The following is a 26285-nucleotide window of genomic DNA, read 5'->3' on the forward strand; positions in this document are numbered from 1 at the left end:
CCGAATGGGATTGCTTCGTAGGAAGCCACCATTTTACCCAGAACCCTTGTGCATTGATGCACTGAGACTTGGCTCGGTTTTAGGAGGTTCCTGACTAGCTCGGATAACTCCCTGGCTTTCTCCTCCGGGAGAAACACCTTTTTCTGGACTGTGTCCAGGATCATCCCTAGGAACAGAAGACACGTCGTCGGAACCAGGTGCGATTTTGGAATATTGAGAATCCAATCGTGCTGCCGCAACACTACCTGAGATAGTGCTACACCGACCTCCAACTGTTCCCTGGATCTTACCCTTATCAGGGAATTGTCCAAGGAAGGGATAACTAAAATTCACTTCCTTCGAAGGAATATCATCATTTCGGCCATTACCTTGGTAAAGACCCGGGGTGCCGTGTACCATCCATACGGCAGCGTCTGAACTGATAGTGACAGTTCTGTACCATAAACCTGAGGTACCCTTGGTGAGAAGGGTAAATTTTGACATGAAGGTAAGCATCCTTGATGTCCCGAGACATCATGTAGTCCCCTTCTTCCAGGTTCGCAATCACTGCTCTGAGTGACTCAATCTTGAATTTGAACCTCTGTACGTAAGTGTTCAAAGATTTTAGATTTAGAATCGGTCTCACCGAGCCGTCCGGCTTCGGTACCACAACAGTGTGGAATAATACCCCGTTCCCTGTTGCAGGAGGGGTATCTTGATTATCACCTGCTGGGAATACAGCTTGTGAATGGCTTCCAAAACTGTCTCCCTGTCAGAAGGAGACATCGGTAAAGCCGACTTTAGGAAACGGCGAGGGGGCGACGTCTCGAATTCTAATTTGTACCCCTGAGATATCACCTGAAGGATCCAGGGGTCTACTTGCGAGTGAGCCCACTGCGCGCTGAAATTCATTGAGACGGGCCCCCCACCGTGCCTGATTCTGCTTGTAAAGCCCCAGCGTATAATGAGGGCTTGGCAGAGGCGGGAGAGGGTTTCTGTTCCTGGGAACTGGCTGATTTCTGCAGCCTTTTTCCTCTCCCTCTGTCACGGGGCAGAAATGAGGAACCTTTTGCCCGCTTGTCCACGAAAAGACTGCGCCTGATAATACGGCGTCTTCTCATGTTGAGAGGCGACCTGGGGTACAAACGTGGAATTCCCAGCTGTTGCCGTGGCCACCAGGTCTGAAAGACCGACCCCAAATAACTCCTCCCTTAATAAAGCAATACTTCCAAATGCCGTTTGGAATACGCATCACCTGACCACTGACGTGTCCATAACCCTCTACTGGTAGAAATGGACAACGCGCTTAGACTTGATGCCAGTCGGCAAATATTCCGCTGTGCATCACGCATATATAAAAATGCATCTTTTAAATGCTCTATAGGCAAAAATATACTGTCCCTATCTAGGGTATCAATATTTTCAGTCAGGGAATCCGACCACGCCAACCCAGCACTGCACATCCAGGCTGAGGCGATTGCTGGTCGCAGTATAACACCAGTATGTGTGTAAATACCTTTTAGGATACCCTCCTGCTTTCTATCAGCAGGATCCTTAAGGGCGGCCATCTCAGGCGAAGGTAGAGCCCTTACAAGCGTGTGAGCGCTTTATCCCCCCATGGGGGTGTTTCCCAACGCACCCTAACCTCTGGCGGGAAAGGATATAATGCCAATAACATTTTAGAAATTATCCGTTGTTATCGGGGGAAACCCACGCATCATCACACACCTCATTTAATTTCTCAGATTCAGGAAAACTACAGGTAGTTTTTCCTCACCGAACATAATACCCCTTTTTTTGGTGGTACTCGTATTATCAGAAATGTGTAAAACATTTTTCATTGCCTCAATCATGTAACGTGTGGCCCTACTGGAAGTCACATTCGTCTCTTCACCGTCGACACTGGAGTCAGTATCCGTGTCGGCGTCTATATCTGCCATCTGAGGTAACGGGCGCTTTAGAGCCCCTGACGGCCTATGAGACGTCTGGACAGGCACAAGCTGAGTAGCCGGCTGTCTCATGTCAACCACTGTCTTTTATACAGAGCTGACACTGTCACGTAATTCCTTCCAACAGTTCATCCACTCAGGTGTCGACCCCCTAGGGGGTGACATCACTATTACAGGCAATCTGCTCCGTCTTCACATCATTTTTCTCCTCATACATGTCGACACAAAAGTACCGACATACAGCACACACACAGGGAATGCTCTGATAGAGGACAGGACCCCACTAGCCCTTTGGGGAGACAGAGGGAGAGTTTGCCAGCACACACCAGAGCGCTATATATATACAGGGATAACCTTATATAAGTGTTTTTCCCCTTATAGCTGCTGTATAGTTAATACTGCGCCCAATTAGTGCCCCCCTCTCTTTTTTTAACCCTTTCTGTAGTGTAGTGACTGCAGGGGAGAGACAGGGAGCTTCCCTCCAACGGAGCTGTGAGGGAAAATGGCGCCAGTGTGCTGAGGAGATAGGCTCCGCCCCTTTTTCGCAGACTTTTCTCCTGCTTTTTTATGGATTCTGGCAGGGGTTAAATGCATCCATATAGCCCAGGAGCTATATGTGATGCATTTTTTGCCATCCAAGGTGTTTTTATTGCGTCTCAGGGCGCCCCCCCCCCCAGCGCCCTGCACCCTCAGTGACCGAAGTGTGAAGTGTGCTGAGAGCAATGGCGCACAGCTGCAGTGCTGTGCGCTACCTTGTTGAAGACAGGACGTCTTCTGCCGCCGATTTTCCGGACCTCTTCTGCCTTCTGGCTCTGTAAGGGGGCCGGCGGCGCGGCTCTGGGACCCATCCAAGCTGGGCCTGTGATCGTCCCTCTGGAGCTAATGTCCAGTAGCCTAAGAAGCCCAATCCACTCTGCACGCAGGTGAGTTCGCTTCTTCTCCCCTTAGTCCCTCGATGCAGTGAGCCTGTTGCCAGCAGGTCTCACTGAAAATAAAAAACCTAATCTAAAACTTTCACTAAGAAGCTCAGGAGAGCCCCTAGTGTGCACCCTTCTCGTTCGGGCACAGAGATCTAACTGAGGCTTGGAGGAGGGTCATAGGGGGAGGAGCCAGTGCACACCAGATAGTCCTAAAGCTTTCTTTAGATGTGCCCAGTCTCCTGCGGAGCCGCTATTCCCCATGGTCCTTACGGAGTCCCCAGCATCCACTTAGGACGTTAGAGAAAATTGTATTTTAATTCTCTTATAACAAACCGTCCCAAAAGTATTATTATTGTTGTTACAGCCAGCGCTGGTACACATTTTTTTTTAATCTTTATATAGTTTATATCCTGGGGATTTGACCACCCCCACTACCAGCTGCTGTTGACCTCACACTTAAAATAAACCCTCTTCTTCTCTTTGACATGTCCTCCTTAGCATGCCCACCTCTCCTATAGGACTTCCCTCCAGTCCTCTGGGAGAAGGCGAACAAATGTGAGGTCCCCTACATAGAGATAACCGGGCCAGTGCTAAATGGCTTTGGGCCCACACTGCATGGTACCCCTATACTCTGGGTAGCAGAGCAATTATAATATATAATGTGTCCCCTTTATAAAAGTTGCATTTATAAATGCAACTTAAAATAAAATGTTATTGCCCCTTTTTAATAAAACTAGCAATATATTGCCCATCTTTGATAATAATCCTACAATATTGTCCCAGTATAACAATCATTATAAAAATTAAAACAGAATCCTGTAAGAGTGCCCGCTTATTCATAAATGAGAAATGCAGTGCCCACAACCAGAGGCGTAGCGTGGAGACATGACACCCGGAGCAGGGTCATGTCACGGTGCCCCCACCCACCACCACACACACATATATACATACATACATACATACATACATACATACATACATACATAGATTCACACACATTTAGGCACAGACATACATAAACACACAAATACAGTATACACAGATATATATACACACACACATATACACACACAGATATACAGACATACACATATACACAAAGACATACATAAACCATACTTGCCTACCTGCCCCTCTCCATGAGGGAGAAAATGCTCTGTTCCTGGACTTTCCTGGTGATGTATGATTGCCATCACCTGTGGTGAAACACCTTTCTTATCAATTAACTAGCTCACCACAGGTGATGGCAATCATACATTACCAGGAAAGTCCAGGAACAGAGTATTTTCTCCCTCATGGAGAGGGTCAGGTAGGCAAGTATGACATAAACATACACATACTCTCACATACTGTATACAAAGATATATGTACACAAACACACACATACATGTATACACATTAGCACACAGACATATACACACACATTTTACACATAAACACACAGTATACACAGACATAAACACACAGTAATTCTCACCAAGAGGCCAGCAGTAGAGCAGCTCCTCGTTCCAGCCTGGAGGGGCGGAGCTTCGATGTGATTGACAGGCTGGACCTCCGTGGGTAGAATAGATGGAAAGGACTGAGGAAAGGGAAGGGGTGGCCAGGAAAGTTCTTCTGATAAACCTTCAAACCTTCCCTCTTCCCTAACAACACACCACACTGCACTGCACTGTGCAATCAGTGATCTGCAACATGCAGGCAGTGTGGTGGCCACCCCTTCCCTCTCTTCTAGTCATTTCCTCCTACCCCTGCCGGAGATCCCGGCTCTCAGCTGTGCAGTGAGCCGGCGCCTTCTGTCCCCAGCGGTGCCTGGAGCTCGAGGCGAGCTCCACTTGTTCCACCCTCCCTACACCTCTGCCCACAACTGTTTCACACTAATTAAAAAAAGTGCAAAAGAATAATAATAATAATAATAATAGTAATAATAATAATAATACTTTGCGCATTTTGCTTCCAAAAAAAATTAACCGTAGTGTGAATGTGTCTGTGTGTACATGTGTTAGGGAATATAGATTGCAAGCTCCACTGGGGCAGGGACTGATGTGAATGGCCAAAATACTCTCTGTAAAGCACTGCAGAATATGTGTGCGCTATATAAATAACTGGTAATAATAATAATAATACAAGGATTGACCAAAATGTACCTCACTTGTTTCATCCCAGAAAAATATGAACAGTCACTCGCTGACCCTGATAAAGTGTTCCTTCCTCCATTGCACATTAAGCTTGGACTTACAGTTTACTTTGGTGTAAGTGATGATTAAAAAAAAAATGGATTCAGGTACATGTTCCCCTGGATGCCAAGATTAAATTGATATTTTGCAAACCCACAGATCAGAGAATTGTTGGAGATGGGAGATTCGAAGGAGAAGTTTAATGAAGATGACAAAGCTGTATGGCAGAGTTTCAAAAGTATCTGCACAGGTTGTTTGAGGAATCGAAAGGCAAAAAACTGTTCTGAATTAGTGGGACACCTTCTTATGATTTACAAAGCAATGCATGTGCAATATGTCATTAAGGGTTAATTTCTTGGGCTGTCACATGGACTTAAAAAAAAAAACGAGTGCTGTGAGCACTGAGTTCAGAGAGCGTTTTCATCATGACATTTTTGACATGGAACAGTGGTCCTAATCATGTTTGTATGCAATGGCCGATGTGCAAGCGAGTGAGCTATAATCTACTGACTGCGCATACACAGCGAATGCACTGTACTTGTGTCATGGTGCCTTTGCCATCGTGCTCACACTGAGACTTTTATCGTAGACAGATTGACAGGAAAGGACCATTTGCAGGAGGTAATGGGGGTGGCAGCAAAAATGCAGGTGTGCCATAGTCATTTTCGGGGCATGTATATGCCGACAGCTGCGATCATGTGCGCAAAGAAACATGGCTCCTGCCACAGCCCATCTGCATAGCCATTGGTCTGACCGATCCACATCTATTGAGAGGAAAAAAAGGAACACGAAAGAGATTATCCTGTGGAAATTGGAACTAAGGAGACTATGGGCGGGATGTACTAGGACAGCAGTAACATTTTGCCACATTCCGCATTGATACTTATCGCATATGTACTAACATGCGATAAGTATTGCAATGCGGTAAGAGCTGCCCCCTGCATTACCTGTGCCGCCGAGTGAGAGGGCTTGCTGGGGTCTCTATCACCTCCCAGCCTCAGGAGGTGATGTCTGTAGTCAGTCCCGGGCTCCTCGTCCTCCTCCCTGCAGCCGGAAGTATAGCCGGCTGTGTTCCTGGGGCAGGAGGAAACTGCGATGGGGAGGATGCCAGCAGTCAGGTATGCGGGGACAGCGTGAGCGGCGGGATGCACCGGGTTGCAGAAAGAAGCCCATAGGCTTCTATAGGGTATCGCCATAAAAAGCTGGCAAAACCCATTGCATCGATAAGCGGCTGGACGGGTCTTTGTACATTTGAAAATGCAGTAAAAACCCTGAAAATAGGGATTTTACCACATTTTTCCTTTAGTAAATCCCACCCTAAAAGAAAAATTTGTATCTTCCATTTGTGAACGCGGATAATTACGGGTGTGCGCAGGTCCGCTTTTGGATAATTGTTTTGAAAGCTAAGGACTGGGCTATGGCAGGGGCGTGCAGTCAGGGGAGGCAGGGCAGGCAGTGCCTCCCTTGTCATTAATGATTAAAATAATAAAAAGAAGATACTTATGACACATATTCTGTGTCATAAGTATCTTTGTTATATTATTCTGATCATTTAACATATTTAAATAGTTTAGGAGGTACTGATCTGATAACAGTGCCTCCCGTTTACAACAGGAATGGGGATAATGCGGGGGGCGGGGTCAAGCACTGGGCTGTCTAAAAAAAGCGGCTGCTCTGCCCTGCCGGGCAGAGCAGCCGTGCAGTGATCTCCGCGGATGGTCCAGCAGGTCGGTCGCGCTGTGATCTCCTCCTTTACCCCGCCGGGCAGAGCCTTGTGCAGCCGTGCAGTGATCTGGAGCAGCAGTTGAGCAGCGCTGTGATCTCCTCCGTTACCCCGCCAGGGGACAGAGCCAAGTGTGTCGGGCAGCGCACCCTCCCTTCCTCCTCTGCCTTCTCCCAGGCAGCAGCCTCCGCAGCAGCACCGGCACGTCTGTACGGGGCACATGGACCCAGGTGAGGGGGAGGAGGGGGGGGGGTTGTAGCAGTGACGTGCGGTGAGGTCATTGGCTTGGGAGGCACTGAGAGATATAGATATATATTTCTCTGACGTCCTAGTGGATGCTGGGGACTCCGTAAAGACCATGGGGAATAGACGGCTCCGCAGGAGACTGGGCACATCTAAAGAAAGATTTAGGTCTATCTGGTGTGCACTGGCTCCTCCCCCTATGACCCTCCTCCAAGCCTCAGTTAGATTTCTGTGCCCGGCCGAGCTGGATGCACACTAGGGGCTCTCCTGAGCTCCTAGAAAGAAAGTATAGTTTAGGTTTTTTATTTTACAGTGAGACCTGCTGGCAACAGGCTCACTGCATCGAGGGACTAAGGGGAGAAGAAGCGAACCTACCTAAGAGGTGGTAGCTTGGGCTTCTTAGGCTACTGGACACCATTAGCTCCAGAGGGATCGCACACAGGACCCAACCTCGTCGTCCGTTCCCGGAGCCGCGCCGCCGTCCCCCTTACAGAGCCAGAAGCAAGAAGGTCCGGAAAATCGGCGGCTGAAGACTTCTGTCTTCTCCAAGGTAGCGCACAGCACTGCAGCTGTGCGCCATTGCTCCTCATGCACACCACACACTTCGGTCACTGATGGGTGCAGGGCGCTGGGGGGGGGGGGGCGCCCTGAGCAGCAATATTAACACCTTGGCTGGCAAAACTGACACCATATATAGGCCCAGAGGCTATATAGGTGTAAATTACCCCTGCCAGAATAACACAAAAAGCGGGAGAAAGCCCGCCGAAAAAGGGGCGGAGCCATATCCCTCAGCACACTGGCGCCATTTTCCCTCACAGCTCCGCTGGAAGGATCGCTCCCTGGCTCTCCCCTGCAGTCCTGCACTACAGAAAGGGTAAAAAAGAGAGGGGGGGCACAAATTTAGGCGCAGTATAATATATATATGCAGCTATAAGGGAAAACACTCTTTATAGGTGATATCCCTGTGGTATATAGCGTTCTGGTGTGTGCTGGTATACTCTCCCTCTGTCTCCCCAAAGGGCTTTGTGGGGTCCTGTCCTCTGTCAGAGCATTCCCTGTGTGTGTGCTGTGTGTCGGTACCGCTGTGTCGACATGTATGATGAGGAAAATGATGTGGAGGCAGAGCAAATGCCTGTAAATGTGTTGTCACCCCCTGAGGGGTCGACACCTGTGTGGATGGACTTATGGAAGGAATTACGTGACAGTGTCAGCTCCTTACATAAAAGGTTTGACGACATAGGACAGCCGGCTACTCAGCTTGTGACTGTTCCAGCGTCTCAAATGTCATCAGGGGCTTTAAAACGCCCGCTACCTCAGATGGCAGACACAGATGTCGACACGGATACCGACTCCAGTGTCGACGACGATGAGACTAGTGTACCCTCCAATAGGTCCACCCGTTACATGATTGAGGCAATGAAAAATGTATTACACATTTCTGATACTACCCCAGGTACCACAAAAAAGGGTATTATGTTCGGTGAGAAAAAACTACCAGTAGTTTTTCCTGCATCTGAGGAATTAAATGAGGTGTGTGAGGAAGCCTGGACTTCCCCCGATAAGAAATTGATAATTTCTAAACGGTTATTGGCAGCGTACCCTTTCCCGCCAGAGGATAGGTCACGTTGGGAAACATCCCCCAGGGTAGATAAAGCGCTTACACGTTTATCAAAACAGGTGGCACTACCGTCTCCGGATACGGCCGCCCTAAAGGATCCTGCTGATAGAAAGCAGGAGGCTACCCTAAAAGCTATATATACACACACGGGCATTATATTGCGACCAGCGATTGCATCAGCATGGATGTGCAGTGCTGCTGCTGCGTGGTCAGACTCCCTGTCGGATAATATTGATACCCTGGATAGGGACACTATTTTGCTGACAGTAGAGCATATAAAGGACGCTGTCTTATACATGCGTGATGCACAGAGGGATATTTGCCGGCTGGCATCAAAAATAAGCGCAATGTCCATTGCCGCCAGAAGGGGGTTATGGACTCGGCAGTGGTCAGGTGATGCCGATTCAAAAAGGCACATGGAAGTTTTGCCTTATAAGGGGGTGAAACTGTTTGGGGATGGTCTTTCAGACCTCGTTTCCACAGCTACGGCTGGGAAATCGACATTTTTGCCACAGGCTACCCCACAGCAAAAGAAAGCACCGTATTATCAAGTACAGTCCTTTCGGCCCCATAAACACAAGAGGGCTCGAGGCGCATCCTTTCTGCCGAGAGGCAAAGGTAGAGGGAAAAAGCTGCAGCATACAGCCAGTTCCCAAGAGCAAAAGTCCTCCTCCGCGTCCGTTAAGTCCACAGCATGACGCTGGGGCTTCACAGGCGGACCCGGGTACGGTGGGGGCCCGTCTCAGAAATTTCAGCACACAGTGGGCTCTCTCTCAGGTGGATCCCTGGACCCTTCAAGTAGTATCTCAGGGGTACAGGCTGGAATTCGAGACGTCCCCCCCCCCCCCCGCCGTTTTCTAAAATCTGCCTTACCAGCAACTCCCTCTGCCAGGGAGGCAGTGTTGGTGGCTATCCAAAAACTGTATTCACAACAAGTAATTGTCAAGGTACCCCTCCTCCAGCAAGGGAAGGGTTACTATTCCACAATGTTTGTGGTACCGAAACCGGACGGTTCGGTGAGACCCATCTTAAATTTAAAATCCTTGAACACTTATATCAAAAGGTTCAAGTTCAAGATGGAATCGCTCAGGGCGGTTATTGCGAGCCTGGACGAGGGGGATTACATGGTCTCCCTGGACATCAAGGATGCGTACCTGCATGTCCCCATTTACCCTCCTCACCAGGAGTACCTCAGATTTGTGGTACAGGACTGTCACTATCAGTTCCAGACGCTGCCGTTTGGGTTATCCACGGCACCGGGGGTCTTTACCAAGGTAATGGCCGAAATGATGATACTCCTTCGCAAGAAGGGAGTTTTAATTATCCCGTACTTGGACGATCTCCTGATAAAGGCGAGGTCCAAGGAACAGTTGGTAGTGGGGGTAGCACTTTCTCGGGAAGTGCTACAACAGCACGGCTGGATTCTCAATATCCCAAAGTCACAGCTGGTCCCGACGACACGTCTTCTGTTCCTGGGAATGATTCTGGACACAGACCAGAAAAAAGTGTTTCTTCCAGTGGAAAAAGCAGAGGAGTTGTCATCTCTAGTCAGAGACCTCCTAAAACCGGGACAGGTGTCGGTACATCAATGCACACGAGTCCTGGGAAAAATGGTAGCTTCGTACGAAGCAATTCCATTCGGAAGGTTCCACGCAAGGACTTTCCAGTGGGACCTGTTGGACAAATGGTCCGGATCCCATCTCCAGATGCAACAGCGGATAACCCTGTCGGCAAGGACCAGGGTGTCGCTGCTGTGGTGGCTGCAGAGGGCTCATCTACTAGAGGGCCGCAGATTCGGAACACAGGACTGGGTCCTGGTGACCACGGATGCCAGCCTTCGGGGCTGGGGCGCAGTCACACAGGGAAGAAATTTCCAAGGACTGTGGTCAAATCAGGAGATTTCGCTTCACATAAATATTCTGGAGCTAAGGGCCATTTACAATGCCCTAAGCCAAGCAAGGCCCCTGCTTCAGAACCAGCCGGTACTGATCCAATCAGACAACATCACGGCGGTCGCCCATGTAAACAGACAGGGCGGCACAAGAAGCAGGGGGGCAATGGCAGAAGCCACAAGGATTCTCCGATGGGCGGAAAATCATGTGTTAGCACTGACAGCAGTGTTCATTCTGGGAGTGGACAACTGGGAAGCAGACTTCCTCAGCAGGCACGACCTCCACCCGGGAGAATGGGGACTTCATCCAGAAGTCTTCCAAATGCTGGTAAACCGGTGGGAAAGACCACAGGTGGACATGATGGCGTCCCGCCTCAACAAAAAGCTAAAAAGATATTGCGCCAGGTCAAGGGACCCTCAGGCGATCGCTGTGGACGCTCTAGTAACACCGTGGGTGTACCAGTCGGTTTATGTGTTTCCTCCCCTGCCTCTCATTCCCAAGGTTCTGAGAATAATACGAAGGCGAGGAGTGAAAACTATACTCGTGGTTCCGGATTGGCCAAGAAGAGCTTGGTACCCGGAACTTCAAGAGATGCTTTCAGAGGACCCTTGGCCTCTGCTGCTCAGACAGGACCTGCTGCAGCAGGGGCCCTGTCTGTTCCAAGACTTACCGTGGCTACGTTTGACGGCATGGCGGTTGAACACCGGATCCTGAAGGAAAAGCGCATTCCGGAGGAAGTCATCCCTACCCTGATCAAAGCCAGGAAGGATGTCACCGCAAAACATTATCACCGCATTTGGCGGAAATATGTTGCTTGGTGTGAGGCCAGGAAGGCCCCAACGGAGGAATTTCAACTGGGTCGATTCCTGCATTTCCTGCAAGCAGGGGTGACGTTGGGCCTCAAATTGGGGTCCATTAAGGTCCAGATTTCGGCCCTGTCGATTTTCTTCCAGAAAGAACTGGCTTCACTGCCTGAAGTTCAGACTTTTGTCAAAGGAGTTCTGCATATTCAGCCTCCTTTTGTGCCCCCAGTGGCACCTTGGGATCTCAATGTGGTTTTGGAGTTCCTGAAATCACATTGGTTTGAACCACTTAAGACTGTGGATTTGAAATATCTCACGTGGAAAGTGGTCATGCTGTTGGCCCTGGCTTCGGCCAGGCGTGTGTCAGAATTGGCGGCTTTGTCCTATAAAAGCCCTTACCTGATTTTCCATATGGATAGGGCAGAGTTGAGGACTCGTCCTCAGTTTCTCCTGAAGGTGGTATCAGCGTTTCACTTGAACCAGCCTATTGTGGTGCCTGCGGCTACTAGGAACTTGGAGGATTCCAAGTTACTGGACGTAGTCAGGGCCCTGAAAATTTATGTTTCCAGGACGGCTGGAGTCAGGAAAACTGACTCGCTGTTTATCCTGTATGCACCCAACAAACTGGGTGCTCCTGCTTCTAAGCAGACTATCACGCGCTGGATTTGTAGCACTATTCAGCTGGCGCATTCTGCGGTGGGACTACCGCAGCCTAAATCTGTAAAAGCCCATTCCACAAGGAAGGTGGGCTCATCTTGGGCGGCTGCCCGAGGGGTCTCGGCTTTACAACTTTGCCGAGCTGTTACTTGGTCAGGGGCAAACACGTTTGCAAAATTCTACAAATTTGATACCCTGGCTGAGGAGGACCTGGAGTTCTCTCATTCGGTGTTGCAGAGTCATCCGCACTCTCCCGCCCATTTGGGAGCTTTGGTATAATCCCCATGGTCCTTACGGAGTCCCCAGCATCCACTAGGACGTCAGAGAAAATAAGAATTTACTCACCGGTAATTCTATTTCTCGTAGTCCGTAGTGGATGCTGGGCGCCCATCCCAAGTGCGGATTGTCTGCAATACTTGTAAATAGTTATTGTTACACAAATCGGGTTGTTATTGCGAGCCATCTGTTCAGAGGCTCCATTTGTTATCATACTGTTAACCGGGGTTCCTATCACGAGTTATACGGTGTGATTGGTGTGGCTGGTATGAGTCTTACCCGGGATTCAAAATCCTTCCTTATTGTGTCAGCTCTTCCGGGCACAGTGTCCTAACTGAGGCTTGGAGGAGGGTCATAGGGGGAGGAGCCAGTGCACACCAGATAGACCTAAATCTTTCTTTAGATGTGCCCAGTCTCCTGCGGAGCCGTCTATTCCCCATGGTCCTTACGGAGTCCCCAGCATCCACTACGGACTACGAGAAATAGAATTACCGGTGAGTAAATTCTTATTATATATATATATATATATATATATATATATATTGGTCGAACTGGAAATTTTGTAGTGGGGGTATGCAAAAGTCAAGGATGCAATTATTTCGGCGCGCGCGCTCCAGAAGAGGGGGCAGGGTCAGTGTAGTAGAACCCCTTATACTATCTAGTACTGGTGCCCCTTTCACCTTATAGCACACGGTACGAGCTGAAATTCACATTATAGCACACGGTACGAGCCGAAATTCACATTGTAGCACACTGAATGAGCCGAAATTCACATTGTAGCACACTGAATGAGCCGAAATTCACATTGTATCACACTGAATGAGCCGAAATTCACATTGTAGCACACTGAATGAGCCGACATTAACATTGTAGCACACTGAATGAGCCGAAATTCACATTGTAGCACACTGAATGAGCCGACATTAACATTGTAGCACACTGAATGAGCCGAAATTCACATTGTAGCACACTGAATGAGCCGACAGTCACATTGTAGCACACTCAATGAGCCGAAATTCACATTATAGCACACTGAATGAGCCGAAATTCACATTATAGCACACTGAATGAGCCGACATTAACATTGTAGCACACTGAATGAGCCGAAATTGTCACAGCAGGGACAGCCAGAGTGACAGCAGAGACAGGGAGAGAGTGACGGCAGGGAGAGAGAAAGTGACGACAGGGAGAGAGAGAGTGACGACAGGGAGAGAGAGAGTGACGGCAGGGAGAGTGAGAGTGACGGCAGGGAGAGAGAGAGTGACGGCAGGGAGAGAGAGAGAGTGTGACGACAGTGACAGCAGGGGGAGAGAGAGTGACAGTAGAGACTGGGACAGTAACGACAGGGAGAGAGGTTGACGACAGGGGAACATTACCTGAATGTGGTCGGCGGAGGCACCCATGGGCAGCGGCGGTGATGAGTCCTTTGGTGCGATGAGGTCCTTCTGACCGCCATTTGTTGCTGGCGAGCGGCTGGCGGCGGTGAGCGGCTGGCGGCGGTGAGCGGCTGGCGGCGTGGAGCGGCTGGCCAGGGGCGTAAGTTAATACCAGACACCCGGAGGCGAAAAAGATCATATTGCCCCCCCCCCCCACTCAGCCCAGTTCAGGTATACACACAAAGCCACATATACACGCATACACACACTTACATATATAAAAATACACACCCAGCCACATTTACAAACACACACACACACACACACACACACACACACACACACACATTTTACCACTTATACACAAATAGCCACACATATATAGCCACATATCTACATACTCACAGTCACACACACGCAGCCACATTTACACACACACACACACACACACACACACACACACACACACACACACACATGTCCCCACACTGACACTCTCCTCCATTAGTTCCAGACTGAGCTGTCAGTGGGGCAGGAGCCGGGCTCGCGGCGGCGGGCGGCTGTGAGCCGCGGCTTTTCATGCGGGAGCTAGGCGGTTGTGAGCTGTCAGTGGGGCGGGGGGGCCGGAGCCGGGCTGGCGGCTGCGGGCGGCTGTGAGCTGCGGCTTTTCATGCGGGAGCCGGGCGGTTGTGAGCTGTCAGTGGGGCGGGGGGCCGGAGCCGGGCTGGCGGCTGCGGGCGGCTGTGAGCTGCGGCTTTTCATGTGGGAGCCGGGCGGTTGTGAGCTGTCAGTGGGGCGGGGGGCCGGAGCCGGGCTGGCGGCGGCTGTGAGCTGCGGCTTTTCATGCGGGAGCCGGGCGGTTGTGAGCCGTGGGAGCCGGGGGCAGGTGAGGAGTGGAGCGGGGATGGGACATGGGAGAAGGGAGGAGCTAGTAGGTGGTGACGGGACCAAAATTACCGCTGTCACAGTGATGGGCGTGCTTTCAGATACGCTGAAAGCACGCCCCTGCTGCTCAGCGGCACTTGGACAGGTGCCGCTTCCATTAGTTTTTTCAATGGGCTTTTACAGCCCCCTGCTTGTCTCCGCCCCCTGCCCGCCCCCTGCTTCCCCTGTCCTATAATCTGGCCCTGAGGACAGGGCTTTGCTTGGTGACTCCCCAGCCATTGACCTCACCGCACGTCACTGGGCTATGGCTATGCAGACTGGATACAGCAGTAGCTACTCAGACGCCATGTATTTGCACATATGATCATGCAGCAATCAGAAGATACATGCCCCAAAAATGGACATGACACGCCTGTGCTTCCCCAATCACGCCCCTTAAACTCCCCCTTAACACCTCCAAACGGGATTGCAGCAGCACCATCTCTCATGCGCTTTGCGATTGTTGCACATGTGCAGTCTGCTGGAATCGCTCCATTGTGTGAACATCGGCTATTGCGTACAAACATTAATTAGGCTCACTAACTGGAGAGTTGTGTTGAAAGTTGAAACGCATTTAAGCACTGTCCTATTTCCCTACTTCATCTTTAGATATAACATTGTAACAATAACAACCATAATAAGAGGCACAAGCAAATTCTGTGTGTCCTTTATTTTTCATAATGCTGTTTACAAGCATAAGGAGTAAACTGAGAACACTACATCACAGCTCATGTGGCAGGAAGTGTTTCATCATTGTCTGTGACACAATATGAGCACAGGAAATATAGAGCTGTTCAGATGTCATTCCAGAACATGCATTGGGCGAGGGTTTTTACAGTAAAGAGAACCCCAAGAAAGAAACGTATGTTTTTTGTTTGTTTGTTTGTTTGTTTTTTACCTGGCAGCCATTTTGTGGCCTTGGCAAATATTCTACCTAACAACATATCTCCATACCCTCCAACTGTACCTTTTTGGCAGGTACAGTACCTTTTCTTTTATGGTCTGTACTGATTTTTGGCTCTCCAAACTTCCATTGAAAGTATAGGAAATGGGGCATGGTACCCGTGGCCATGCCCCCTTTTCAAATTTGTACCGATTTTTGGGGGTAATTCAGACCTGATCGCTCGATAGCATTTTTTGCTGCACTGCGATCAAGTCAGAACTGCACATGCGTATGCACCGCAATGCGCAGGCGTGTCGCACGGATACAAAGCAGATTGTTGCTGTGCGATGGATTTTACGAAGAATCCATTTGCACAGCTGATCGCAAGGAGACTGACAGGAAGAAGGTGTTTGTGGGTGGCAACTGACCGTTTTCAGGGAGTGGTTGGAAAAACACAGACGTGTCCAAGCGTTTGCAGGGCGGGTTGTCTGACGTCAATTCCGGCCCTGGACAGGCTGAAGTGATCGCAGCGGCTGAGTAAGTCCTGGGCTACTCAGAAAGTGCACAAAGTTTTCTCATACGTCCTAGAGGATGCTGGGGTCCACTTCAGTACCTTGGGGTATAGACGGTTCCGCAGGAGCCATGGGCACTTTAAGACTTTTCTAGAGTGTGAACTGGATCCTCCCTCTATGCCCCTCCTCCAGACCTCAGTTTAGAAAATGTGTCCAGGCAGACTGGTCGCACTCCAGTGGAGCTTTACTGAGTTTCACTGAAAGACTTTATGTTAGGTTTTTTATTTTCCGGGAGACTGCTGGCAACAGTCTCCCTGCTTCGTGGGACTTAGGGGGAAGAAGTAGGAACCAACTTCCTAAAGAGTTTCATGGCTCTACTTCTTGCTGACAGGACACCATTAGCTCCTGAAGGGTACTGAACACTAGCTGCGGCTATGCGCTCACTCCCACAGCACGCCGTCACCCCCCTAACAGAGCCAGAAGTCAGAAGATGCGTAAGTATTATACCGGAGATCTGCCAGAGGGACCTCCGGTCATCGTGACGGCTCAAGGTACCGCACAGCGAGCGGGACGCTGCGCGAACATGCTATCCTTACACAGCGCACACCAGGGTGCAGGGCGCGGGGGGGGGGGGTGCCCTGGGCAGCATGAACACCTGGCAAAAAGTAGTATAATATGCTGTGGCACAATCCTACACCCCCACCAGTATAAAAAAATACCTCATAATTTCTATGGGGAAACGCCCCATTGCAGGGGGCAGGGCTTCCTCCTCAGTCAGCCAGCACACTGCTCAGCGCCATTTTCTCCATTACATGCTGCAGGGGAAGAAACGCTGGTCCTCCTCCACTTTTGAACCAAGTATCAGAGTGTAAATAAAGGGGGGCACAGTGTAATTTGGTGCTGTTTTGTCATATTGGCAGTATAAAAGCGCTACAGGTCGCTGTGCACATTTTATATACACAGGGATTTTGGTCATTAGCGCTGAGTTGTGAACTGGCAAATCTTTCTGTGTCCTTCTGACAGATTTTACTGTGGGTCTGTCCCCTATAAGCCCCGGGGTGTCTGTGGTGTGTTTATGCACGTGTGACATGTCTGAGGCAGGGAGCTCTTCCCCTGAGGGAGCCATTTTAGGGACACAGAGTTGTAATGTGGTGGCGCTGCCAGCACACCATGAGCCTGAATGGGCGAAAAAATTACGTGATAGTGTGAATCATATCAGTAAGAGATTGGATAAGTCTGAGTCTCATGCAGAAAGCTGGAGAAAATCAGTTGAAGATGTGATTTTTAGTACTTCTGCCTTTTCATCCACAGCGGACCCCTCTGGGTCACATAAAAGATCATTTGCACATGTAGTACAAACTGATACCGACACGGACTCCGACTCCTGTGTCGACACTAGTGATTCCAGGGGAATAGATCCAAAGTTAGCAAAAAACATTCAATACATGATTATTGCTATAAAGGAGGTGTTAGAAGTTACGGAGCCCCCTCCTTTACCACAGGAGAAGGCTTACTTTTATAAAGAAAAGAAAGTTAACGTAACTTTCCCTCCATCTCATGAGCTGGACACACTCTTTGATGGAGTCTGGGCTAACCCTGAAAAGAAATTTTAGATTCCCAAAAGGATTCAGGTAGCTTACCCTTTCCCTGCAGAAGACAGGATAAGGTGGGAGTCACCTCCCGTCTTAGACAGTGCCCTGTCACGGTTAACTAAGAACGTGATTCTCCCTGCGCCTGGGACGGCTTTACTTAAGGAGCTGGCAGACCGCAAGTTGGAGACTACGTTGAAATCTATTTATGTAGCCAATGGGACACTACTCAGGCCTACCATTGCCTTTGCGTGGGTGAGTAGTGCTATTGAAAAGTGGTCAGAAAACCTGTTCTCAGACATTGACACAATAGATAGAGACGAGATTCTCCTAAAGTTAGGTCACATCAAGGACGCTGCTGCATATGTGCTAGAAGCCATGAAAGATATTGGTCTCTTGGGATCGAAAGCCGCTACCATGGCGATCTCAGCACGAAGGGCGTTGTGGATTGGCCAATGGAATGCTGACGCAGACTCCAAAAAGAATATGGAGGCTCTCCCGTACAAGGGCGAGGCCTTGTATGGAGATGGGCTGGATGCCTTGGTTTCTGCGGCTACCGCAGGTAAGTCGACATTCTTGCCCAATGCTCCTGCGCCAGCTAAAAAGACACATCATTCTCAGATGTAGTCCTTTCGGCCTAATAAATACAAAAAGGCCAAAGGTTCCCCTTTCTTTGCATGTAAAGGAAGGGGAAAAAGAAAAAAGTCCATAGCGTCTACAGGATCACAGGAGCAGAAGTCAACCTCTGCTTCTGCCAAATCTTCAGCATGACGCAGGGGCTCCCTTGCGGGAGTCCGCTCAGGTGGGGGCACGTCTGAAGCTCTTCAGTCAGATTTGGGTTCAATCTGGCCTGGACCCGTGGATTTTACAAATAGTATCCCACGGGTACAAACTGGAGTTTCAAGACATTCCCCCATGCCGATTTTTCAAATCGGCCTTACCAGCTTCTATCCCAGACAGGGATGTAGTAGCAGCAGCAATACAAAAATTGTGTCAGGATCAAGTCATTGTCCTGGTTCCCTTGTTACAACAAGGGCAGGGGTTTTATTCAAGCCTATTCGTAGCTCCGAAGCCGGATGGCTCGGTCAGACCAATTCTAAACCTGAAGACTCTGAGTCTCTACCTGCAAAGGTTCAAGTTCAAGATAGAATCTCTGAGGGCAGTGATTTCCAGTCTGGAGGAAGGGGATTTCATGGTGTCGGTGGACATAAAAGATGCCTACTTACATGTTCCCATTTATCCTCCACATCAAGCTTATCTGAGATTCGCAGTACAGGATTGCCATTACCAGTTCCAGACGTTGCCGTTCGGACTCTCCACGGCACCGAGAGTTTTCACCAAGGTGATGGCGGAGATGATGGTCCTCCTTCGACAGAAAGGAGTCAATATAATTCCTTACCCGGACGATCTCCTGATAAAAGCGAGGTCCAGGGAACGGTTGGTGCAGAACATTGCACTCTCCCTGACAGTACTTCAACAACACGGTTGGATCATAAATTTTCCAAAGTCACAGTTGGAACCCACAACAAGATTGTCCTTTTTGGGGATGATACTGGACACAGAAGTACAGAGAGTATTTCTTCCAGTGGAAAAGGCTCTGGAAATCCAGAGAATGGTCAAACAGATGATTCTGAAACCAACAAGAGTGTTGATTCATCAATGCATTCGGTTGTTGGGGAAGATGGTAGCGGCCCACGAGGCCATACACTTTGGCCGTTTCCATGCCAGAGCGTTCCAGTGGGACCTGTTGGACAAGTGGTCCGGATCCCATCTACACATGCATCAGAGGATAATCCTGTCATCCAAAGCCAGAATTTCGCTCCTGTGGTGGCTACACAGTTCTCACCTACTAGAGGGACGCAGGTTCGAGATTCAGGACTGGGTCCTAGTAACCACGGATGCAAGTCTCCGAGGTTGGGGAGAAGTCACCCAAGGGGAAAGCTTCCAAGGAAGATGGTCAAGTCAAGAAACTTGTCTTCACATAAATGTTCTGGAGTTGAGAGCCATTTACAACGGGCTTTTACAAGCGGTGCATCTTCTACAAGATCAACCCATACAGATCCAGTCGGACAGTGTAACAGCAGTCACGTACATACACCTTCAGGGCGGAACGAAAAGCAGAGCGGCAATGGCAGAGGTGACAAAGATCCTGCTCTGGGCAGAAAGACATGCAAGAGCTCTGTCGGCAATTTAAATTCCAGGAGTGGACAACTGGGAAGCAGACTTCCTCAGCAGACATGATCTCCATCCAGGAGAATAGGGCCTCCACCAAGAAGTCTTCGCAGAGGTGACAGGTCTTTGGGGGGTTCCTCAAGTAGACATGATGGCATCTGGTCTCAACAAGAAGCTTCAGAGATATTGTTCCAGGTCGAGAGACCCTCAAGCAATAGCAGTGGATGCACTGGTGACCCAGTGGGTGTTTCGGTCGGTGTATGTCTTCCCTCCACTGCCACTCATACCGAAAGTTCTTAAGATCATAAGAAGAACAGGGGTTCGAGCGATCCTCATTGTCCCAGACTGGCCAAAGAGGGCTTGGTATCCAGATCTTCAGGAGTTGCTCATAGAAGATCCTCGGCCTCTTCCTCTTCGCGAGGACCTGCTGCAGCAGGGGCCGTGCGTGTATCAAGACTTACCGTGGCTATGTTTGACGGCATGGCTGTTGAGCGCCGGTTCCTAGCCCGAAAGGGTATTCCCAAAGAAGTCATTCCCACTCTTATTCAGGCCAGGAAAGGAGTAACATTTAGACATTACCACCGTATTTGAAGAAAATATGTGTCTTGGTGTGAAACCAAGAAGGCTCCAATGGAAGAGTTTCAGTTGGGACGTTTTCTCCATTTTCTCCAGGAGGGTGTGGATGGGGGCCTACGATTGGGTTCAATCAAGGTCCAGATTTTGGCCTTGTCTGTTTTCTTTCAGAAACAATTGGCTTCCCTTCCAGAAGTTCAGACGTTCGTGAAAGGGGTTCTGCACATCCATCCTCCATTTGTGCCTCCGGTGGCACCATGGGATCTTAACGTGGTGTTGCTGTTCCTTCATTCGGATTGGTTTGAACCTTTCCAGGAGATAGAGTTGAAGTTTCTCACTTGGAAAGTCGCCATGCTATTGGCCTTGGCATCCGCAAGGAGGGTGTCTGAGTTGGGGGCCTTGTCTCACAAGAGCCCTTACCTGATCTTCCATGAAGATATGGCTGAACTAAGAACTCGTCAGCAATTTCTTCCAAAGGTGGTTTCTTCTTTCCATATAAACCAAACTATTGTGGTGTCAGTGGCTACTGACACCTTTGTGGCGTCAAAGTCTCTGGATGTGGTTAGAGCTTTGAAAATGTATGTTGCAAGAACAACTTGGATATGGAAAACAGAGGCTCTGTTTGTCCTGTATGCTCCCAACAAGATTGGGTATCCTGCTTCTAAGCAGACTATTGCGCGCTGGATCAGAGGGACGATTCAGCACGCTCATTCCACGGCAGGATTGCCAGTACCGAATTCGGTGAATGCCCACTCCACTAGGAAGGTGGGCTCATCCGGGGCGGCTACCCGGGGGGTCTCGGCGTTGCAACTTTGCTGAGCAGCTACTTGGTCAGGGGCAAACACGTTTGTTAAGTTCTACAAGTTTGACACCTTGGCCGATGAGGACCTCAAGTTTGGTCAATCGGTGCTGTAGGGTCATCTGCAGTCTCCCGCCCGTACTGGAGCTTTGGTATAACCCCATGGTACTGAAGTGGACCCCAGCATCCTCTAGGACATATGAGAAAACAGGATTTTAATACCTACCGGTATATCCTTTTCTCCTAGTCCGTATAGAATGCTGGGCACCAGGCCCAGTGCGTTCTTTACCTGCAGTAGTTATTTTGTTATAGTTTTACACAGGTGTTGTGTTATAATTATTTTCAGCATGTTGCTGATATAAGTTATGCCCGTTGGCAGGTATTATGTTGAATGCCATGTTGTGCGGCATGGTTGAAGTGTGAGCCGGTATGAATCTCACCGTTATCTTTAAAGTAAATCCTTTCCTCGAAATGTCCGTCTCCCTGGGCACAGTTTCCTATACTGAGGTCTGGAGGAGGGGCATAGAGGGAGGAGCCAGTTCACACTCTAGAAAAGTCTTAAAGTACCCATGGCTCCTGCGGAAACGTCTATACCCCATGGTACTGAAATGGACCCCAGCATCCTCTACGGACTAGGAGAAAAGGATTTACCGGTAGGTATTAAAATCCTGTTTTTTTATACTGCTCGGCTGCACATGCAACCGCACACTTGCACAGCTAAAATACACTTGCCGGTGGGCGGCGACTATGCAAACGCAGGACTTCAAAAAAACAGCTAGCGAGCGATCAGGTCTGAATGACCCCACTATGTGTAAAATGTTGGAGGGTATGTATCTCCTTTCATCGTGTATGTATTTAGGGGGCTATTTACTAAGCCATGGATGGAGATAAAGTGGATGGAGATTTGAGGGAGATGTACTAAGCGGTGAAAAAAGTGGAGAAGTGCTCCAGTGGAGGAGTTGCCCATGTCAACCAGTTAGCTGCTATGTATAATTTTATTGTATGCAAATTATAAATGTCACTTCAATGCTGATTGGTTGCCATAAACCCCACACACACTTGACGAGAAAGTGAAAGGTCTCGCTCAGAAGGGCCGATGTGAGCGAGATCTTTTACAATCTCGTCCAGTGTGTACACTCAATGTTATTAACGATGTACAGATGAGAGAGGTCCTCGTTAACGACAGCAATGCTGCAGATGCAGCATGGCCGTCGTTCCCCCCGCCACCCCGCTGCCGTCGCTCCCTTCCCCGCAAGCATCAGCAAGTGTGTATGCACTTGCCGATGCCGGCACCCAGCCGGGTCCCCGCTGCTGCCAATATCGGCGGGGATCACCTAGTGTGTACTGGGCTATAGACAACTTCTCCCCTGGCTCATTACTCCACTGTTTTTACTAATTAGTACTTTCCCCCCAAAGTACCAGACAACCAGCTCCTAACTGTCATTTTTCAAACACAGCCTGGGACATGACAGTTTATAGCTGATTGGCTGGTACTTTATCTCCGTCCACTTTTTCTCTAGCCAAGGCTTTGTAAATAGTTGTAATGTGCTCACTGCCACATATAGTAGCAGTGACATGTACCCAAGAAGCAGCATGTACAGTAGTAGTCACATGGGCATGACTATACCTCCCAACTTTCAATAAGGCTGAAGCGGGACTTCTGCATGGCTAAGCCGCGCCCGCCCGAAAAGGGGATGTGGCAAAAGGGGGCATGGCTACATGGCAGTGCCACAAGCGCAAGCCATGCACCCTGTTTTCTGTCACTATGGGTGCATGGCCATCGCTCTGTGAGCTGCAGGCATGCCCGTAGTCCCTCTTTCTCTGTTTCCGTGAATAGATGCTGTGTGCACATGCACACAGCGTCTATTCACCGATACTCTACAGCAAGGCAGCGAGTGACAGGAGCCTCCCAGCTGCCCCCCCACACCACGGGACACTGTGGCCAATAGGTGGAACAGTGGGACATTCACAAAAAAACAGGACTGTCCCGTGAAAATCGTGACAGTTGGGAGGAATGAGCATGACCATACAGAAAATGTTTATGGTATGCCCTGGGGTCATGTACCCAGCGCTTTGCCTTTGCCCTCCATGAAAAATACCTCTCCAATTCTGCTGGTACACACAGCATTGAAGACTTCACTAATCCCACATTGGGATAAAAGTTCTCAAATCACGATTCCTCCTAAGTCAGGACAGGTGAGAGGTCTGCAATTAAATAGTTAGGAACTACTAACATCAATGTGTCATGAGATGCACAGTGCCTCATTGATATACCTATATAAGTAAGGTCATATTTCATACTGAACCAAAAAACTGCCAGGTCACATACTCTGCAAATACTGTATAATGGGGGTAATTCCAAGTTGATCGCAGCAGGAAATTTTTTTGCAATTGGGCAAAACATGTGCACTGCAGGGGGGGGGGGGGGGGGCAGATATAACATTTGCAGAGAGAGTTAGATTTGGGTGGGTTATTTTGTTTCTGTGCAGAGTAAATACTGGCTGCTTTATTTCTACATTGCAATTTAGATTTCAGTTTGAACACACCCCACCCAAATCTAACTCCCTCTGCACATGTTATATCTGCCTCCCCTGCAGTGCACATGGTTTTGCCCAACTGCTAACAAAGTTCCTGCTGCGATCAACTCAGAATTACCCACAATATAAAGTAAAAAAGTATGAGGCAGCAATAATAAACTTATAGAAAAAAATCTTAAATGTAGCATTTGAAATAAATCACCTGAATCAAACATGTATAGTACAGGTATAGTAATTATGGGTGTGGTTCATAGGGTTGACCACACTTATGGGCCCTACACATATAAAGATCCGCCGCTGAGCTGCCCGACGGCGGATATGGTTGACAGGCGACCCGGCGGCGGGGGGGGGGGGGAGTGACAGGGGGAGTGAAGTTTCTTAACTCCCCCCATCACGCGGCTCCATAGAAGTGCAGGCCAATATGGACGAGATCGGCCATATTGGCCTGCATGCACAGCCGACGGGGCACCTGCATGCACAGCCGACAGGGCACCAACGATGAACGAGCGCGGGGCCGCTCATCGTTCATCGCTGGTGCCTCCACACTCAAAGATATGAATGGTATCTCGTTCAATAATGAACGAGATCGTTCATATCTTTGAAGATTGTCGGCCAGTGTGTAGGGCCTATTAGGTCGACCACTATTGATTGAAAGTGGCTAAGTTGACACCCAAAATAGGTCGATACAAGCATTAGGTTGACATGAGCAAGGTCGACATGACAAAATGTCGACATGAGGTTGTTTTATTTTTTTGTGTAGTTTTCTTTGTAGAGTGGGCGGGAACCCCAATTAGTGCACCGTGTCGTTTCGCTCGCCATGCTACAGGCAAGGTGCCTTCGCTTCACTACCACTGTGCTCGACACAGGTTAGCGTTCCCAATTGTAGTCCACGTGGATCGTAAAGTACAGAAAAGTTAAAAAAAAAAAGAAAAATTGTGAAAAACTCATGTCGACCTTTTGTCATGTCGACCTAGACTTAGTGACCATTTCGACCTAGAAACCCTGTCGATCTAATGCATGTCGACCAACAGTAGTCGACCTAATGACTGTCGACCAAAGTGGTCGACCTAGAGACCGGATACCGTAATTATACAGTATAATGTAAGTGCAATATATTTTGCAAATATAAAGTATTATTGCAGTTCCTATGGATTCAAAATATGGTGCCGCCATCTAGTGGTGAAGTGGTGTGGCCGCTGCAGAACTCAGAGGCTGGGGGCGGGGGAGCTGAGTCTCGGTTGACTTCAATGTTTAATAGAGTACAGTACCTTCTATTAGCCTGCAGATGTCACTTCTGAAAATTAGTGTCAGCAGACAGCCTCTTATTAATGGCTAGAAGTGCATTGCAGGACAGGAAAATGCTGGAGACACATGCAAGTTAACACATAAAGGGGAAAAAAGAGCAATTTGGATTGGTGACATACAAAGCTCTACATAATCAGGGTCATGTGTACTTGAAGCAACTTCTGATTCCCTCAACTCCTCTCTCACTTTGATCTGCATAGAAACTTCTATAATTCATATGTAGTATGTACACTTTCATAATACCAAGGGCTTGATTCCACGTTAAAAAAGAAAGAGAAACTTTAATCTGGAAAAATCCATGTTGCAATGCAAAGGTTCCTGGGATGATCCAAGGGGAACACAACATCAGATAAGAGTAATGATACATCAGCAATCTCTCAATTGAAGGGCCTTATTCAGTAGCAGACGCTACTGAGGTGCGATCGCATTTCCCCATTTTCAGGGGCAATGCAAAAGCGCAAGGCCCGCACTCAGTGGCGCACGCAGGGGGGTTTCTGAGTACCCAGAAACCCCCCTGACAAGCCAAGGTCTTTATTCTTGTGGACAGTGGCAGCGGCAGGTCCCCACAGTCACAGTAACTGCCGCAGGATCGGAGCGCCGCATGTGCAGCTCCTCAGAGAGCACTGCACGTCAGAGCCCTGTGCTTTGCAAAGCACAACAGATGACAATGGGGAGTTGTAGGCACTTGGCGGCAACGGGAGGGTGGAAGACACCCGGCGGACGGTGGCAGTCACTTGGGAGCGGCTGTCACTCCAAAGCAGTGTGAACGGCATCAGCGAGAGTAGCGGTCACTCGGGAGCGGCAGGAGAGGTAGGCACACTGACTTCACTGACTTTCAGAGCTGCGGACACTTGGCTGCACTGTTATACAGTCAGTCAGAAGAGGGCTTCAGGTGCTTAAATATTTATGTAGTTGCATGAATGTATGCTGTATGTATATATATATATATATATATATACATACATACACAGTATATATACATGCATAAATACGTATATGTGTGGGAATGTATATTATATATATATATATATATTTATTTTTTTATTATTTTTATGTGTCCGGCTCTCCCTTAATCACATCAACTCTGCCGAGTTCCCACACAGCAGCAATATATATTTCACCAATGTATCACTCCTGGCATAGATCAATACCACTTCATGCTGGCATATCATTTCAAAATGATATGTCAGTGTGAAGTGACAATGATTTATGCCAGGGGTGCTATGTTGGGTGTATATATATATATATATATATATATATATAATTACACGGGATGTAGTTATATTGCCAGCGGTCGGGATCCCAGCAGTCAGGATGCCGATGCCAGAATCCCAACCACTGACAATAGCGACAGCCAGAAACTCGGCTAACAGGGGCTATT

General features: G+C 48.8%; 1 protein-coding gene across 1 annotated transcript in view; it reads left to right on the top strand.

Moving 5' to 3' along the window:
- Nucleotides 1–5228: 5228 nt before the first annotated feature.
- PGLS (6-phosphogluconolactonase) overlaps nucleotides 5229–26285 on the top strand; it is a 176505-nt gene continuing 155448 nt past the window's right edge. The window contains exon 1 of the mRNA XM_063931574.1: nucleotides 5229–5272. Within this exon, the coding sequence (XP_063787644.1) occupies nucleotides 5244–5272 (29 nt within the window). The 5' untranslated portion in view covers nucleotides 5229–5243. The remainder of the gene's footprint in view (nucleotides 5273–26285) is intronic.

This window comes from Pseudophryne corroboree, chromosome 6, assembly GCF_028390025.1.
Source record: "Pseudophryne corroboree isolate aPseCor3 chromosome 6, aPseCor3.hap2, whole genome shotgun sequence".
Taxonomy (NCBI): domain Eukaryota; kingdom Metazoa; phylum Chordata; class Amphibia; order Anura; family Myobatrachidae; genus Pseudophryne; species Pseudophryne corroboree.